Source organism: Ambystoma mexicanum, chromosome 2p, assembly GCF_040938575.1.
Source record: "Ambystoma mexicanum isolate Mex_15411 chromosome 2p, UKY_AmexF1_1, whole genome shotgun sequence".
Classification (NCBI taxonomy): Eukaryota; Metazoa; Chordata; class Amphibia; order Caudata; family Ambystomatidae; genus Ambystoma; species Ambystoma mexicanum.
In genome coordinates, this window is record NC_090923.1 from 1,118,150,148 (window position 1) to 1,118,169,444 (window position 19,297).

Consider the following 19,297-nt stretch of genomic DNA (forward strand, 5'->3'; position numbering starts at 1 on the left):
TGTACCAGCAAAATCTCAGGAATCAGACAAGATAGATCTGATTACTAATTTGAGTGACTACCCTCTCTCTCAAGACGAAAGAGTACTCCTGAATAAAGGACTCTCATTCGCTCCTACTAACACAAATGATTATGTGGAGATTCAGATTGATCTTTTCAAATGTATCCGTAAAATAAAACTCAAAAAATATTTTGGAACGCAAGTGAATTTTTTAAAATCTAAATCACACCAGCCTGCCCCATCAGACGTCACATTACAGACAATGCTAAGTACACATGTTCTCATGTCTCTGGATGAATGCGAACATGATTCAACTGCTAATGTGATGGACTTATTGCATGATCTAAGCATACAACAGCAACATTTGAAAATAAAGGAATTATCAAGCAAATCAAAATGTGTGCCTACTTTCCCAAAGGATAATTTAATTGATACATTTCACCAAGCAGTCACTAATGACATACACAAATTGCAAGATTTCACCAATTCGAAAAAAGGGTGCAAACGCAACTTATCTCACCAACAACAAATAGCATTGCAAAAGTTAGCCTCCAACGATAACTTGATCTTCAAAGAGGCAGATAAAGGTGGCAATGTGGTAATAATGAATAAGAAGGACTACATTGCCATGGGTCTTGAACATTTTAAGTCACCTGGTTGTTATGAAACTTTGCCTTCAAATCCAATTGGCACAATACGGGCAACAGTCAGCTAACATGTGGCCAGATGGCACACCAGAGGCCTCTTAACAGATGTTGAAAAACGCTTCATCATTGTAGATAGCCCAGTCATGCTCACAGCCATCTTCCTGCCCAAGATTCACAAAGCCTATACCACAATACCAGAAGGGAGACCCATCCTGAGTGGGGGCGGTGGCATTTTTGAGCCAATCTCTATTTACATCAATGAATGTCTTGCACCCCTGGTGACGTCCATTCCTACCTTTATTCGAGATACCATGCATATTTTACATATATTGGATCAATTAACTGTTCTCCCTGATATGTTACTAGTGACGCTTGATGTTAAAGCACTCTATACCTCTATTGACCATGTCAAGGCAGTCACCAGTGTTGATTATATTTTCCGTGAGCATTCTGCCTCGTTCTTCGAACACATTGAATTGATCAAAGAAATCCTTCTCTGTGCACTCTCTAACAACGTATTCCTGTTTAACAATATCTACTACCGTCAACTCATTGGCATAGCAATGGGAGCAAACTATGCGCCTGCCCTTGCAAATATATTCATGCATCACTTTGAACAACTGGTTGTGTTTACAAATGTTATGTTTTCACCATATATCCATATTTGGAAGAGATATATAGATGATGTGATTCTGATTTGGACGGGCTCTTGTGACACACTTAACGATTTTGTGAATTCAAACACGCAAATGGTATGAATTTTTTCTTTTTCCATTGTAATCACACTGTATATGGTTTTGCACTGTTGACTTGGTTTTTAAATTGTCAATATATTCTTTGCCTTCTGACACTATGGATTGCAAAATTCGCAATATTGTGCCATGTATGACTACAGTACTGTTCCATGGCTCATCCCTTGTTTGCCCTGTAACCTTGGGTCTTCATAATTTGTTTAATTTATTTGTAATACATTATTTTGTGTTTACAAAAAAACCTGTAGCCTCAGTGGAAGGGCAAGTGCCTGAAACACGTGTCAGGCTACCTCAGTGTCAATTAAAATCACTATACCAACTGGTTTTATTTAGTGTCTATGCGCAGTGTGCTTGCAAAAATTGTATCTAATTCAACAAGTAAGGAATGTTGGCCTTCATGGTGATGGGCTATATGCACTGTACACAAGTTGTTGAAATCCATAGACCTTTTGACATGAAGCAAATGGAGTGACTCTAGAACTGGTTTGAGGTGCTCTCTGTACCCTTTAACTTGCAGAAGCGTGGCTGCCACATAATGTATGAGTTCGCTCACTTGTTCAAATAGATTGCAATCCCAGGTATAGGCAGTCTCTGTAATATGGCACGTTTAAATACTGGCATTCGCTTTGGTTTTGCAAAGGGAATATTGAAGAAAGGTTATCATTTGCTTGAGGCTCGTTAGTTGAAAGAATCACAAGTTGACTCTACAATTGTCTTGAAAAACAAGGCTCAACTCATGTCAAGTGGGGAGCCTAGTTTTCTTACTATCATGTTCAGATTTGGTGAAAGACATGTGCACTCAGACTACAGGCCACCTGCCCTTTAGGGGTCCGGTAACCGGCCCTTCTGTTCATTAGATGTAAGGCTATGCAGTAAGGCCACAAGCTACCAGTCATTCGAATAGCAGGTAATAGGCCAACTGCCCCTCAGGTGGTGTCTTACCTCAGGTTAGACCACCTGTTCTCTGAATGTCAAGCAATACAGTCTGAAGGACACAGTCCACTTGTCCTTAATTTATGTTATGTTATGAGTATTTCTAAAGCGCAAACGATCACCAACTAGGGCATCATGGCGCCAAGCGTCAAAAGCTGAGGAGGGCAGAAAAGAGATGGGGAGGGAGGCCAAGGGTTAGGCAGTGAACAAACAGGTTTTGAGCACGGGCAGAAAAGCCACATGATTGTCTATGGAACGAAGAAAAAGAGGCAGACTGTTCCATAGTAAAGACGCAACAACTGAAAAAGAGCACCCCATGCGGGAGTGCATGAACCATGGGACTGCAATTCAACAGTTGGCAGCAGAGCGGAGAGGGCAGGATTTTATGTACCACCTGAATTTGATCTGCAAATACTCTGGGTCTCTCTTGTAGAATGTCTTAAATTTGACCCGTTTGAACACTGGGAGCCAATGCAGACTGCTAAGAATGCCGGAGGCAGAGGAGAGGCAAGGGGCCCCTGTGGCCACCCGAACTGCCGCGTTTTAGATTATATGAAGGCGTTGGAGCAGATAAGCAGGTTGAGCCAGGTAGAGGGAATTGCAGTAGTCAATGGAGCGGAAACGAGAGCGGGCGAAGATGCAGTGCAGGTAGGGAAGGACTTTGCGAAGGAGGTGAAGTTTGAACTGGGTGGCTTTACACAGTGCTAACCTGGTCAGCCATAGACAGCAAGGTCAAAAGTATGACACCGAAATCTTTCACTGTGGCCAAGGGCCAAACTCAGGGGGCCAGATGTCTGAGGACCTGGTGAAGGAATTGGGGGGGGGGCACCAACCTCCCTGACCTCCGTCTTGTACTCATTAATATGCATCCAGTTGCAGTCCATCCAAGCATGGATAGCCAGCAAGCAAGAGTGACAGTGTGCAGCAGTGGCAGGGAGAGCCAGATCGAGATAAACCAAGATTTGTGTGTCATCGGCGTAGGAGTAACGCCGAAACCCATAAGAGTGAATACGTTAGATCAGAGGGTGAATGTATATATTGAAGAGGAGATGAGAGAGAGAAGAACCCTGTAGGACTGCACAAGTAATGGGGAGGGCCGGAAAGGTAGACAGTGGCAGAGACAGAGACTGGGAATGGTGCAAGAGAAATGAGAGGAACCTGGCTAGCACCGGGCCCGTGATTCCCACTGCAAAGCGTCTGTTGATCAGGATGGCATGATCAATGGTGTTGAATACCGCTGACCGGTCTAAAAGGATAGGGGCACCATTGCCCCCCTGATCTGCGATCTGAACCAGATCGTCAAGCGCAGACACAAAAACGGACTCAGTGCCTCTGCCAGGCCTGTACCCAGACTGAGCCGGATCCAGAGCCGCAGAGTCCTCCAGGAAGGAGAGGAGGAGGGGGGTAACCAGGTTTTTGAGTACTTTCATTGGAAAAGACAGGAGAAAGATAGGTGGAACATTAGAGGAAAGTGAAGGATCCAGATTAGGTTTCTTAAGAAGGGGTATCACCAATGCGTGTTTGAGCATATCAGGGATGTAGACAGAGATGAAGGAAAGGTTAATCGCTGAGGTCACAGGCTTGGCAATCCAGGAAATGATCTCCTTGAGGGTGACCAGCGGAATGGGGTCTGCCGGGAGATGGATTTGAGGCTCTGTGTGGCTGTAAGAAATTAGGAAACTCTGACCAAGCAACAACTGACGGTGCATGGAGCAGGGTATCTGTCTCGACTAGGGAACACAATTTATTTCCTGATACTATGGATGATTTTTTCCCCAAAAAACATAGAGAGGAAGATACACAGCCTGTAGGAGGGTGCCACTCTATTGATAGTGGTTTGTGAAGAAAAAGAATGGACCGTTTGAAAAAGCCCCTTATAGAAGTTGATCGCAGTCTCAATACGTAATGCAAAGTAGGCGCCCTTAACTTTGGTGATGGTGTTCTGATAGGCCGCTGTCACCCTGCTAAAAGCTGCGTGTGCAAGATGACAATAGGCAGTGCGCCATTTACGTTCGGCCTGACGGCGTGCCAGCCGAACGTTGGAGAGCTCGCCGGAGAACCACAGCTCAGAGGGCAGTCCCTGGGGATTAGAAGGTTTTAGTGGCACCAAGCGATCAGCAGTGGTCCGAAGAGCAGCTCTCTGCTGAGCCTGACCTGGCTCAGCAGAATGCAAGGCCAGGTAGGGATGGAGAACAGAGGAGAGAGCCTTTGTGATACCAAGAGATATGTGGGCAGTGGGAACCTTGTGCCAGTGCCTGGAAGGGGGCCGAGGGAACGTGGAGGCTGAGGGGGCAGGGCAGACATCGATACAGAAAGGAACAATGAAATGATTGGACCAGATCACCGGAACACCAGGGCCTACCTTGAACAGGGAGAGGGAAGTAACTATGAGGTTGAGCGTTTTACCAAGTGCGTGGCGAGGCCCACTGACCAGCTGGGGGAGGCCAAGATCAGACAGAGAGGAAACCAGGCGATCCGCCTGCACATCTTTAAAATTATTGGGGTGGAGGTTGAAAATCTTCCAGTACAATAAGCGTGTCGTAGTGTAGCCTCAATAAATTCCTCGGTGAAGGAGAGAATAAAACCTGAATCGTGGCCAGGAGGGCGATAGATTAGGAGGACATGTAGGACATGTAGGGCGCAAGAGGGAGAGATGCAGACCCGTATGAGCAGCACCGTCATGTTGGATGTGTAGTGAAACAGCAGAGTGGAGCAAACAAAGGTGGACTGGTACAAAAGTGCCACCCCTCCGCCCCTGCAAGGCCCAGTTCTATCCAGCCTGAGGATGTTGTGGTCGGGGGAAGCGCATGACCAACGCCGGGCCCGATACCTTGTTGAGTCAAGTCTCAGGACCCAGGCCAAATCTGGTGCATGGTCAGAAAAGAGGGTATGACAGTCCAACACATGCGCTAGGAGCAAGCGAGCGTTTATAAGTAAGCATCTCATCTCGTGGGGAGGCTACAGCGGAGTGGGACAACTAGCAGCTTGTGAGGGGGGCCAGTTGGCTGGAAAGAGAGTGTCCGAGGAGGCCACACTAGTGAGTTCATCCCGCGAATAGCTAGTCCTAAAATAGGTAGTCGCCTTAGTCCACAGCCCGTCTGCAGCACGGATGAGCGCAGATGAGCTGGACTTTAGCGGGACCTCAGCACGGAAGAGACGCGACTGCTGTGCTTCCTGGGAGTATGTGGAATTAAAGGGCACATTATTGTATTGGCAGGAGCCAATCAGTGTCAGGGACCTGAAGAGAGCGAGACAAGACTCGCCAGGTTGTTCATGAATGAAAGGAAAGCAGACTCGCCTCAGCGGGAGCGAGCCCCCCCCCCACCCGTGAAGGTGGGAGAGGCCAGGCAACCTCCAACGAGCGGTATACAAGGAACAAATAAAAATGAAACGAAGTAAGAATAATAATCATGATAAATAAACATAAATTAAAACTTAAAAATAATGCTGAGTGTAAAATAAAATGTGAGAACTTGGTCGCCAAGTAATTTGTGATAAACAATCATCAGTTGTGCTATCGGTCCCTCAAATGTGTTAATATGTGGCACTGGATCCCCAGTGTATCAATTTCTCTGTTTCTTTTCTCTCAGATGTGTTTTCAGAGAGGTGTCCGTCATTCAGATGTTTTGTTTGTGATACCTGTCCCTCAGGGGTGTTGTTTTTTGTTTATGGTACCTGACTTAAGATGTGTACAAGTGTCTGTCTTTGAATTTGTTTTCTTTGCGATGCCTGCCAATCAGAGGGCATTCATTTGTGGGATCTGATCCTCCAATGTGTTTTTCCATTGAGGTGTCTTTCCCCTCGATGTGTTTCCTTTGTGCTACCAATATGCCAGGTATGTTTCCCCCGGACGTATATGTCCATCTAGAGTTTCCATTGTGTAACCTAGTCCGAATGTGTGTTTACAATGAGTTACCTGACTCTCAGGTGAGGTGCCCATTTCTTGCTTGTGTTTCCTTTATAATATATGTGCCTCAGAAATGTTTGCTTTGTGGTACATGTCTCTCAAGCATCTTTCTGTTTTGGTACCTGTCCCATTGTTGTGTTTTCTTTGTGATATATGTCTCTTTGTGATACTTGTTTGGTTGTGGCCTTCCCTTCAGGTGTACCCCTTTTGAGATGTCAGTCCCATAGGTGTGTTGCTTCTGTGGTACATGTTCCTCAGGTGTATTTCCTCTGAAGCGTCTGTTTCTTAGGTATGTTGGATGCAAGAACAACCTTTTTCCTAATGTCTTTCAGGTTATAGCTGAGCTTACCCAGGAGAAGGAGCTCCTCTTGTCCCAGGGGTCTTCCTCCATCCTGACCTCGGATGGGCCGCCCTCTGACTCAACTCTGAGAGAAAACCGGCAGCATCTCACAGTGCAGCTGGCCGATGCCAAGGCAAAGCTGCGCCGAATGCGCCAGGAGATGTAAGTACACTTGAACTATAGCCCACAAGCCAGGAGGGAGCCTGGAAATAGCTGGTACAACACTGAGTTGGGCATGTGTTCAATTCAAATTCCTTTACACAACGCACTCCATTGCAGTGCTTACTTTTTAGGGGTTAATAGTTGTTCCTTAACTTTCTCATAGTAGAGCTATCTGAGTGGAGGTACAGACCTTGGTGGTAAGTGAGAGATATTCTGTCCCCTTTTTGCTGAGTTATTACAGCACCTTCTGTTGTGGCTGGGAGAATTTGGAATGTGGCTGAGGGAAGATGGAATGGGGCTTGTGGAAGCTGGACGGTGGCAGGGAAACGGTTAGTTAGTTGATATTAGATAATAAAAGGAGAAGGAGCTAAAACCGAGTCCAGAGTTATTATTAATGCCATAACTCTTGTGCGTACCTGTCTGGACTAGAAAACAACACCTTCCCTGGCACAATGGCATATGAAAGTCTATATTATAGGAAGGGTTCCCAGATGAATCTTTGTCACCAAGAACAACTTGCTGAGAACCTTTGAACAGAAACAAAATCCACAAGAATGCATTAGGTAATTAATTGAACACCAAGGAATGGTAAACGGTTTCACAAGTGGCACAGAGCCATCTGGAAACCTTAGTATCACTGTTTAGTGCCTGGTAGTAAGCTTTATGAAATTATATTGTCAGTCTCTGTGCCATGTTGGTTTATATATATTTGAGGTATCCTGGACCTCTTCTGGTGTCACCCCATTACACGTTAGATTCTGCCTGCGCTTTCATGATGATATCCTATATTTGCATGTAGATTTATCACTTACCTCCTGCCCCCTTTATGTCCTAGGGATGAGAAGGGAGAACAGCTGTTAGACTATGAGCAGGACGTTCAAGATTTGCAGGAGGAGCTGAAGAAGCTAAGACAAGAGGTAATTCCCATTGTTCCATGCCTTGCCTTATTGCTTGTTCCTGAAAACAGCTGAGTAAGCTAACCAAGTGCACCCTGAAAACTATAGTCCTTAGCTGCTAGTTCCCCTAATACCTTGGCAGTGTGGCCAATGTAAAACAAATTCTTTGTAAATGGTATTTCTTCATGCAAATTTCTCATCTATGGAAATATTTATAGGTACAACATGGAATACAGAAAATATGCATAACATTCCACTAGAGTGGGCACCAGGCAGCATCAGGACAGCCATAGATGTGCATGATGTATGCAGCACATGTACACGCTGTCCTATGCTCCTGTCACCAGGACTTTTTTGTTTGTTTGCCGCTCATGCTCAGGATACAGACTTCTATGGGCCTATTTGTTATTACTTCTCTGTTTTTCTATACTTTCTTTTAAAATCCCCCATCAAAGTGGACCTTCTTCCTTTCAAAGCTTCAATAATGAAACACTGGACAAATTGCAAGCATGATTGTGATTTAGGATCTAGACCGTGACTCTACTGCTTGCAAATCTTCTTTCCAAATGCATCCGAAGGTAAGTAGCAACCAATCTTTCCTTGGCCCTTCATAGCCAAATGGTGGGTCCAATACCCAGTCTCTGATATGTAGCTTTTCTGAGTCTTCCCCAATAATGTGGTTGAGTTGGAACTGAAATGCAACTCTTCTGATAAAAAGAAAAAAAAAGAAAAAATAGATATATTTCAGATTTCTCTTCCTCATCCAGATACAAGTTGGGGTGTGAGTCAGACTGGCACCATTAAAGGTTGTGGTAACAGCTGCGGGGTGCAATCAAAGGCCCCCAAACCAACGGAACTGAAGGGCCATGTGAAAAAGGCCTACCTGTCATTACCAAAGGAAAAGCAGCATTTTAATTCAGAAAGGTAGAAGAAATGCAAAGGTCCCTGTCACATGACAAACAAGATTTTTAAACACTGATACCAAAGCGGCTTTGCATGTGTGCTTGTAAGTTAGAAAAATGTTCCCCAGCCAACATAAAGGTGTCAGGGAAAGACATGGTGCGTGTAAACAAGATGTAACATATATTATGCTTCACATGCAAAATACCGGCAACAACAGAAAAAAAAAAACGTTGTTTTGTGGGTCACATGAAAGTTTTATTTAGGTCCAAGGTAGATCCCTTTGGCTTATTGGTGGGCAAACTTCACAAAGTACTCCCCCACTGCAAGCCTGGATTTTACATCCCCCCAGCTATTTACAACTGCAATAAACTGTGGCTGCTAAGGGGTGTTGAAAACAGACTTTCCCATGACTTGTCTTTGAAAGGGCAGTTCTGAGCAGGCCAACTGCTCTGGCTGGTTCATGTCTGGAATGTAGTTGGGAGGTGTGAATACAGGGGCTATAATCAAGGCTTAAATCGGGAAAGAAACAATACAGGAAATGTGAAGCTTTTTAGATCAAAAGTGGTCCACTTCAGATAAGAAGGACAGGATGCCAGATGTCTGCAGTGGGGGATCTCTGTGTAGCAAATACATCCCCCATTTACGATCTGCACCCTACACCTCAAACAACAAAGAGACTAATAAAAACACTGTCCCAGTGAGACAAATGGCTCGGAGGAAGCAGAGCTCCTATTTGAATTAACCTAAAGATATACTATTCATTTAAAAGGACGATTAGAACTTCGGCCATTTTCTCAGCAACCACAGGTCTCACTGATTAGATGTATGTTTCATTTTCTTAGATAATTTCCGGGTGATTTTGGTGATATAAAATTACTTCCACCTGCGATGTAGGGAACTGTAATCGCCATCTAAAATGGGATTCTGGAAGCCACCAGGGGGTGCGCGGATGTGAGCTGCTCCAGTGCAACTCTCCCCCGTGTGAGACCGGCAAAAGAGGCTTGAGCGCCCCTTTTTGCCCCCCTTGTTCCCCGCAGACACTGTCACCGGGATGGGATCCCCAGCGGCACCTCAGGGTGAAAGAATGGGCAGAATCTGCCTGGAATTTGTTGTAAGCAGAAGAGCTTTTGTTTTGCGTGGAGCCGAAGGCACCGATCCGCACCAGACCTCTGCGTCACAGATGGACGTGTATTGTTGAGCTCGTCGTTGGGAGGTGAGCCAGAGACAGCAGGCCGGTAGAATAGGGGAGGTATGTCCTTGCCCCCCCCCGACACGCCGGCGGAGAGCATAGCCGAGGCAGTGCACCCCCCCTAACCCCAATCATCAGCAGGGCGGCCGGCGAGTGCAGAGGAGCCGGGCCGCCTGGTGGTGGGGAGGCCGCCGTCCGCAGCGGAGTAGAGAGCAGCGCTCCGCCCACCGGCCAAAGGACTTCTGAATAATTAAGATGGCTGCGGAGTAAAGTGGGGAAGCCAGCTACACGTGATAAGTAGAGGGTGTGGGAGGCACCCTGAGGCCTCAAAGCACAGGAGGATCTTAGAGCCCACAAAGGGTGCCATATGAAGGGGTCAGCCACAGATCATTTAAACCTGCAGCCCGGTGGGCTCCCCCATTGGCTGGGGCTGTGTGCACCAGAGAAGTGAAAGGGCACATAGCTGGGAGATGGGTGGACACTGCATGAGGAGGCACACCGAAAGGATATTTTGACACAAGCACAGGAGGTGCCCCCCAGAGGTACAGGGGGGCCCTCACACCCAAAGCTGTAGCACAACAGAGGTGGAAGAAATGACCCAGGGCCCAGGGGGTGAACCCTAACAAGTTGCCACAGGAGAGGCTCCAAAATCCCCACGAGAGAAGGGACCCAGGTGTGTCACCTGCAATAATAGACCTGTCAGAGCCTGTGGGGTTCCCTTTCCACCTACTCCTGGGGAGCTGAGGAAGTCCTGGCGAAGGTGGTGGCCTGATAGTAAGTGCCTGGAGAGAGGTAATTACCCAAGGAAAGTCTGGACAAGGAGCAAGGAGATTCTGAGAGCCCAGCACCACTGGGGGAGACCGTGTGAAGGTGTAGGCCCCCGGGCCCCACCGTGGGGCTTGTGCCTGCCTCGTAGAGGTCCCCCCCAGGACCCACGTCAACCAAGAGCGTTAGCCATAATGTACGGAAAGGGGAGAATGCCACGAACAGAGGAGGTCAGACTGGGTCCCTCCTGATCCCCCAACCACCCTGGTGGTCACAGTAGACTCTAGTGATCCCGGTTAAGGTGAGGGCCCCCAGGACATCTTTCTGGGGCATGTGCCCGCCTTGGTGGGGAGACTTGGCATTAGGAATACAAATGGCGGGAGAACTGAATATGAGACACGATCTGACCGAGTGAAGCAGTGCCCCACCCCACCCATGGACTTGAAGACAAAACGTAGACGTTTTGAATACGAGAAACCGGGGCTGGGGAGTGAGATAACTAATTTCAACTCGGAGGACATGTTCTTCCCTACTGGAAGAGATCCACGGAATGAGGGCAGACATTGGTAGAAAAGTAGATAGAATAAATGTTCAGATTGACAACATGGACGAGAGGCTACAGGGAGTGGAGCATAACCAGACCTCCCTCAAAACAATGGAAACACACATGGATATGAGGCTAGTGGAGCTGAACAGGATGGAAGGGAAGGTAGCCTTAAAGATGGATAACTTCGAAAATTGGGAGAGGAGAAACAACTTGCGATTCTTTGGAATCCCGGAGAAAGAACGCGAAACAGAAGCGTACCTTCGGAGAACTATCCACAAGGTGGTGAAAACGCTATTCAGCGATGAGAATATGGATGACCCCAAATTTGAGAGGATCCATAGAGCGGGGACTACTGGGAGGGGCCAGTGTTCAGTGCTTGCTTGTTTCCATAACTACCCAGACAGACAAAAAATACTCGAAACGGCAAGGGGGCTGAGTTCAGTGTCCCTGCAAAGGTGGCAATCTACCAGGGTCTATCGGCACTAACTCTGTAACGCTCACCTGGTATCCACGGGGACGTCACTCAGCCTGTTCTGACCTCTTACGACCTCGAACCCTTCCTTGGAGGCTATTTGACTGGAGACTGGGCCTGAAACACAGGATTGGTAGAGTTTAACTCCCTATTGTCTCTGTGTGCTTGAACCCCTTCTTCCCCGGGGTCCAACCCTTCCCTTTCATCCACAGCTCACCTTGTTTTCTTGGATAGTGTGCTCTCCGTCCTGCTTTCAGCGCAGGGGCGCGTTGATTGATGCAGGCTCGTTGCTGCCTAGTTACTTCACTGGCAAGAGTCCGACAGGTAAGTATAATGAGTCTTTTGAACAGTTCTCTAACTTCGTTCCTTTCCTTCCTTAGATGATGGCCGGCGTCCAGGGAAGGCGGCGTGTTGCTGAGATGAGTAGCGCTGAAGGTGAGTGAGAGCGCGATGCGCGATGAACCCCTTTCGTATTTGCATTGAACAGAGTTCTTTTTCTCTGTCTTTTAGGTGCCGCGACGTTTTCAGCCTGGACGCCGGTTATGAAGAACAAATGCGGTGGGTAAGCGCGGTATGTGGCGCCTCTAGATGTTTCCACGCTAACCTGGAGTGTCTTTTCCCTCTTGAAGATGGATGAGAAGTTCCGGAGACAGAGTTCCCCCAGAGCGGCTGGGATTCAGGTAAGCTCTTGAAGCACGTACAGTATTTAAAAATAAGCAAAGATTTGCAGAATGCTTATTAATGCCTTTTTTCTTTTCCCTTTTCCTTAGGAAGCGGCGTGCCGGGATGGGAATGACACCGCCGAAGATGCCTGCAGAACAGAAGGAGCGATGAATGATGGGCAGAAGTGCCGCAAGGTAAGGCTGTTTCTAACAGTGCTCTTGTTCTTGCAGGAGCTGAGCGCAGAAGTAAGATGCAGGCCTACTGGAGACCGATCCGAACACGGTGAGTGTCATGCTGTAGGTGCAGAAAACGCAAAGCATGTTTCTCAGCCTGGGTGTGGCTTAAATAGTCTCTGGATATCCCAGGTGTCTCTGGGCTGAACCACACCCAAAAGACTAGACCGCACATGCAGTTCTGGGAACCGAAATATGTGGGGGCATCCATCTTGTCCCCATCAATGCACTACAAGTCCAATCCCCAATGTTATCCTATGGGAGTGAGTGAGTCTGGCGCCACAAGCACCAAGTCTGACTCCAAGTGGGTCTATGGAGGGATGGAGAGGCCCTTGAGGGCCATTTAGGTGATCGTGGCCTGGCTCCAGCCTGACATCTTGGAGGGCTGGGGACATGAGGGGCAGGAATCATGACAGCACTCCCCCCCAAGGCCCCTCTCAAGGTGGCTCTTCTGTCTGATCCTGGTTTGGTTGGATGGTTTTGATGAAATCGTCTAAGCAAGCAAGGTGCATGGATGTACTCACAAGGCCCCCATGTTCTGTCTTGTGGGCCATACCCCTTCCAGTCTACTAAGTAGTATAATTTGGATCTGACGTACTTTGAATCTAGGATGTCCTTGACTGCGAATTCTGGCTCCCCGGCGACTACTACTGGCTGCGGTCGCGTTGCTACCCGGGTCCCAGGTTGAACAGATTTAAGGAGAGACACGTGGAACACAGGATGAATCTGCATGTTTGACGGCAAAGCTAGTCTGACTGCCACAGGATTTATCACGGAGGTGACGGTGAATGGACCCAGGTATCTTGGACGGAAAGTTCGGGCTCCTTTAATGGACACGTGTTTAGATGCCAGCCAGACTTTGTCTACCACTTGGTAGTTGGGGGCCTTTGCTCGGTGTTGATCAGAAAACTTCTTTTGATGATTCTTAGCTTGAAGTAGGTGTTCAGCTGCCCTTTTAAAGGTTTGAGAAATGGTTGTGTGCAAGGTTTTGACTGCTGGCATTAACAGGGTTGTGGGAATGTCCAACTCAGAAGTATGTGGGTGCCTGCCATATATGGTTTAAAAGTACATGGTATAAAAGGGTGTCTGCCCAGTGCTGGTGTTTAGGGAATTATTATAAGCATATTCAGCTATCCATAATATGTCGAACCAGCTTCCTTCACCTTGGTGTAACATGCAATGCAGATACTGCTCGAGCGTCTGATTTGTCCTCTCAGTTTGACCATCCGTTTGGGGATGGTGACTGGTGGATAGCCGGATGTCGATCTGGGCCATAGAGCAGCATTTTCTCCAGAAGTTAGATACGAATTGAGTACCTCGGTCTGAGACCAAAACTGAAGGAAACCCATGGAGCCGTACAATGCCTTCAAGAAATACCTTTGCCAGAGTGGAAGCATTTGGGAGCCCCTTAAGAGGAATGAAATGTGCCATTTTTGAAAATAGGGCCACAACCACAAGATTAGTGTTAAACCCTTGACTGGGTGGTAAGTCAGTAATAAAATCGAGGGACAACGTGTGACAGGGTGCTGGTGGGATTTCCAATGGTTGTAATAGCCCAGCCGGTTTCTGCTTGGATGACTTGTTTTGAGCACACACTCCACAAGATAGGATGAAATGGATAATGTCTTTACGCCACGTGGGCCACCAATAATTTCATTTTACCTTGGCTAGGGTTTTAGCGATTCCGGGGTGGCCCTCGATCAAGGAATCATGATAACCGGACATGACTTGTTATCGTAGTTCTTGATTTGGTAAGAATAAACGATTCCTGAAGTAGGGCAACTGATCTTTTATCATGTAATGTTCTCCTTGTGCACTCTACGCTTGTAATTGCTCCGGACTCATCAGGTTTTGGATTTCTTCATGTAATTCTTTCTGAGTTATGGTTGCTGTGATTCCTAGGAGCTTGTCACTCGGGATGATTGCTATTGGGTCAGGGGTCTGATACCCTTGCTCTTCCACCCCCATACGGGAAAGGGCATCGACCTTCCCGTTTTTCACCCCTGGTCGAAATGTAATCACGTAGTCATAGTCAGCAAAAAAAAGAGCCCAACGTAGTTGTCGTGAGGATTGGGCCTTTGCCGTTTTTAGGTACTGGAGGTTCTGGTGGTCAGTTATTACGGTGATTGTGTGTCTGGCACCCAAGAGGTAGTGCCGCCATGCCTTAAAGGCTGACTTAATGGCCAGGAGTTCTTTGTCTGTGATAGAGTAATTGAGCTCAGGGGGTATGCATTTATGCGACCAGAAGGCAACAGGGTGTAACTGGCCCGTTTCGGGGTCCTTTTGTGAGAGGACAGCTCCCATAGCCATGCTTGAGGCATCTGTTTCCACCAGGTAGGGGAGATCAGGGCGAGGGTGGCGTAAGATTGGGGCAGATGTGAATCTTGCTTTGAGTTCCTGGAAAGCCTCCCCGGCTTCTGTTGTCCACTGGAACTTTTTGTTGCTTTTCCTTAGTAATGATGTGATGGGATGCACGATTTGCGAAAATCCTGGGATGAACCGGCGGTAGCAGTTTGCAAAAACCGAGCATACTTTGAACCCCCTTGAATGAATTTGGGGATGGCCAGTTCAGGATAGCATCTACCTTGCGTACATCCATTCGGATTCCATTCGGGCTGAGAATAAAGCCCAGGAATTCCACCTCAGAGACGTGGAATGAGCACTTTTCGAGCTTGGCATAGAGCTGGTGTTGACGGAGTTCCTCCAATACGGATCGGACGTGTTTAACGTGGTCCTGCTTTGATGCAGAATATACTAGGATATCGTCGATGTACACTAGAACACAGACATCAATCAATTCCCGTAGGACATCGTTCATGAAGTATTGAAATGCAGCAGGCGCGTTGCAAAGGCCAAAGGGCATTACTTGATATTCGTACAAGCCGTATTTGGTGCGAAAAGCGGTTTTCCATTCGTCCCCCTGTTTTACGCGATATGCCCCCCTCAGGTCTAGTGTTGTGTAGATTTGGGCATCTTTGACTTGATCAAGCAATTCAGGGATCAGTGGCAGGGGGTAGTGATTTTTTACGGTAATCTGGTTCAGTGCGCGATAGTCGATGCACGTTCTCAAGTCCCCCTCCTTTTTTGGTACGAAGAATAGAGGACTGGCTGCTGGAGACTTCGAGGGACGGATGAACCCGTTGATCCAGGTATTGGTCAAGATAGGCCTTCTGGTGCTGGTTTTCTGGTTCCGTGAGTGCGTAAATTCGCCCACAAGGGATTTGTGCGCCGGGTATCAGGTCGATTTGGCAATGATATGGTCTATGCGGTGGCAGGATATTAGCCTGTTCTTTCTGAAAGACACCTTGAAAGTCCTGGTATTCACTTGGTAGAGTGCCGATTGCCACAGTCTCAAGCGTGGAGGTTCTGGTGTCTATTGGTTGTTTCTCTTGGCGATAACATGTGTGGGCGCAAGTCTCGGGAAAGGCCAATTCTTTTGCTCGCCAATCAATTCGAGGATTGTGAGCTACCAACCATGGCATTCCCAAAATCAACCGGAACTGTGGTGCCTTAATGACGTCGAAAACAATAGATTCTTGGTGTCCATCCTGACACAGAAGGGTTAAAGCTGCAGTGCATTGGGATACTGGACCAGAAGCCATTTCCGTGCCGTCGACAGTGGTAACAGTGTCGGTGGTTGATTTAGGGCGTAACGGAAGCCCCATCTTTGCCGCAAGATCCTGGTTGATGTAATTCCCAACGGCTCCACTGTCTATGTATGCTCTTACAGCGTGCATCTGAGATGGTTGTTGGTGATTGATCAAAACCACAGATAGTGCAAAATGGGAGGTCTGTAGTTCACTTTCTTCGCTCGACAAGTGGACCCCTACACTTGCCGGGCTGGGGAGTTTTCCGATTCCTTGATGGTATCTTCCTTGTCCGTGGCCCCTACCGTCCTCCTCGGTGGCTTCACAGGGCACTCTTTACGGAAATGACCTGACCTTCCACAGTACAGACATAACTGCTGCTGTCTCCTTTTATCCCTTTCCGCTTTAGTCACGTGGGATCTGACCCCCCCGATTTGTATTGGTTCTCCTGAACCTTCCGTTGTTCAGGCAGTATTGTCCTTTGAACGCACATACATAGGGCGAGGGTTCGGTCTGGGTTGATCTGCTGTTCGGTCCTGCAACCTATGATCCAGTAGAACAACAAGGTCAAGCAGTCTTTCGGGGGGGGTCACTACTTGTTCGAGAACATCCTTGAGCTCCCCCCGCAACCACTGATGAAATAACGTGGTTCTCTTCTCCACTGGCCATTCTGCTTCAACTACGAGTCTATTGAACGTGGCTATGTATGTTAATAGGTCTTGATTCCCTTGGCGTAGGGACAGAAGTTCGTTGTCTAATGCCTGCCCATGAGTACGACGGCGAACAGCTTTTCCATCTCCTGCTGAAAGCCCCTGAAGTCATGTAGCAAAGGATCGTCTTGGGCCACAAAGGGTACAGACCAGTCCGCGGCACTACCACTCAGGTAGGATAGCACAAAAGCGACCCGTGATTGATCATTCGGAAAGGCCCCTGGCCTACAAAGGAAGTGCAGGCGGCACTGGTTCATGAACGTTGCAAACCTCTTGGGATCCCCCGCAAATCGTTCGGGCGGGGCCAAGGGAACTGCCCCAGGAAGGGTTATCTGAACGGGATTGGCTGGTGGCGCTGGCATCGAGGGCACGCTTCCCGGCAATGGTGCATGCCCTTCTTGTGACTGGAGAAGTTGCCGGCTTAAATCATCAGTGCGTTCTTTGGCTACTATCAGCTCTCTCCTCAGGGTGTTGGTCTCCTGCCTGGCTGCATGTACTTCGGAACGTAGCTGCCCCAACATGTGGGCTAACTGGTCAGTTTCTGACGTTTCCATGATGCCCAGGTGGATTTTGATATGAGGCTTTGCGTTTTGTAACGCTCACCTGGTATCCACGGGGGCGTCACTCAGCCTGTTCTGACCTCTTACGATCTCAAACCCTTCCCTGGAGGCTGTTCGATTGGAGACTGGGCCTGAAACACAGGATTGGTAGAGTTTAACTCCCTATTGTCTCTGTGTGCTTGAACCCCTTCTTCCCCGGGGTCCAACCCTTCCCTTTTATCCACAGCTCACCTTGTTTTCTTGGATAGTGTGCTCTCCGTCCTGCTTTCAGCGCAGAGGCGCGTTGATTGATGCGGGCTCGTTGCTGCCTAGTTACTTCACTGGCAAGAGTCCGACAGGTAAGTATAATGAGTCTTTTGAACAGTTCTCTAACTTCGTTCCTTTCCTTCCTCAGATGATGGCCGGCATCCGTGGATGGTGGCGTGCTGCTGAGATGAGTAGCGCTGAAGGTGAGTGAGAGCGCGATGCGCGATGCACCCCTTTCGTATTTGCATTGAACTGAGTTATTTTTCTGTGTCTTTTAGGTGCCGCGACGTTTTCAGCGGGGATGCCAGTTATGAAGAACAAATGCGGTGGGTAAGCGCGGTATGCGGCGCTTCTAGATGTTTCCACGCTAACCTGGAGTGTCTTTTCCCTCTTGCAGATGGATGAGAAGATCCGGAGACAGAGTTCCCCCTGAGCGGCTGGGATTCAGGTAAGCGTTTGAAGCTCGTCCAATATTTAAAAATACGCTAAGATTTGCAGAATGCTTACTAATGCCTTTTTTCTTTTCTTTTCCCTTTTCCTTAGGAAGCGGCATGCCGGGATGGGAATGACACCGCCGAAGATGCCCGCAGAACAGAAGGAGCGATGAATGATGGGCAGAAGCGCTGCAAGGTAAGGCTGTTCCTAACAGTGTTCTTGTTCTTGCAGGAGCTGAGCGCAGAAGAAAGATGCAGGCCTACTGGAGACCGATCCGAACACGGTGAGTGTCACGCTGCAGGTGCAGAAAACGCAAAGCATGTTTCTCAGCCTGGGTGTGGCTTAAATAGTCTCTGGATATCCCAGGTGTCTTTGGGCTGAACCACACCCAAAAGACTAGACTGCTCATGCAGTTCTGGGAACCGAAATATGTGGGGGCATCCATCTTGTCCCCATCAATGCACTACAAGTCCAATCCCCAATGTTATCCTATGGGCGTGAGTGAGTCTGGCGCCACAAGCGCCAAGTCTGGATGGAGAGGCCCTTGACGGCCATGTAGGTGATCGTGGCCTGGCTCCAGCCTGACATCTTGGAGGGGCAGGAATCATGACAAACACTGGCAAAGAGGCGAATGTGCGCCCCCTCATGAAAAGGCTCAGCGAGAAGGGCGTGAGGTACTGTTGCCCTTCTCTATATCTTTGGAAATTGAGGGATACAGCTACAAACTGGTGACCGAGGAGGATATCAGGTGGGCCATGGAGGAGCTACTGGGAGGTGGCTAGCAAAAAATGGACGATGAAGGAAAGGGCCAGGAGGACAGACAGTGGTGCATTAAGGGTCCAAACAGACGTAAAGTCCTAGGCTCCAGGAAATTCAGGAAGCTTGGGTCACCCATGGTGGGCCCCTCCTGAACTGTGAGATGTGCCGGTGACTATAGCACTGAGTTGAAATGTTTAAGGTGACGGGGGGCTATCTTATTGGTGAATTGCAAGTTGTTGCGAGAGGGAACGGATGGGGGCTCAAATTAGTATGTTTGGTTTAGCCGGTCCACGAAGGGGGAGGACCACTGATTATTCACTATCGTCAAAGGAAATGACTCTGGGCGGGGTTGGATGCCGAGGGGAGGAGGGAGGGTGGAAGGAAGGAAGGGGGGAGGATGAGCCATGTTCAGGGTGTGAAAGTTCTAAATCAATGTTGTGATGTAGGGATATGGTTAAGAGGGTCCCAGGCTTGGAATGGTCTCAGAGGAGGAGGTAGTAGAGTGTTCCTTCGGGTACAAGGAGATGTCTGGCCAGGGTGAATTGAGGATAGCTCCCTAAACGTCTGATGCCTGAACTCACCTTCCAAAAG

General features: G+C 48.2%; 1 protein-coding gene across 3 annotated transcripts in view; it reads left to right on the top strand.

The window, feature by feature from the left end:
- The window catches only part of CCDC88B (coiled-coil domain containing 88B), a 1,445,666-nt gene that overhangs the window by 349,531 nt on the left and 1,076,838 nt on the right, over positions 1-19,297 (top strand). For all 3 annotated transcript variants that reach the window (XM_069645149.1, XM_069645150.1, XM_069645151.1), the window contains exons 8-9: positions 6,572-6,741; positions 7,577-7,658. In XM_069645149.1, coding sequence (XP_069501250.1) covers positions 6,572-6,741; positions 7,577-7,658 — 252 coding nt within the window. The remainder of the gene's footprint in view (positions 1-6,571; positions 6,742-7,576; positions 7,659-19,297) is intronic.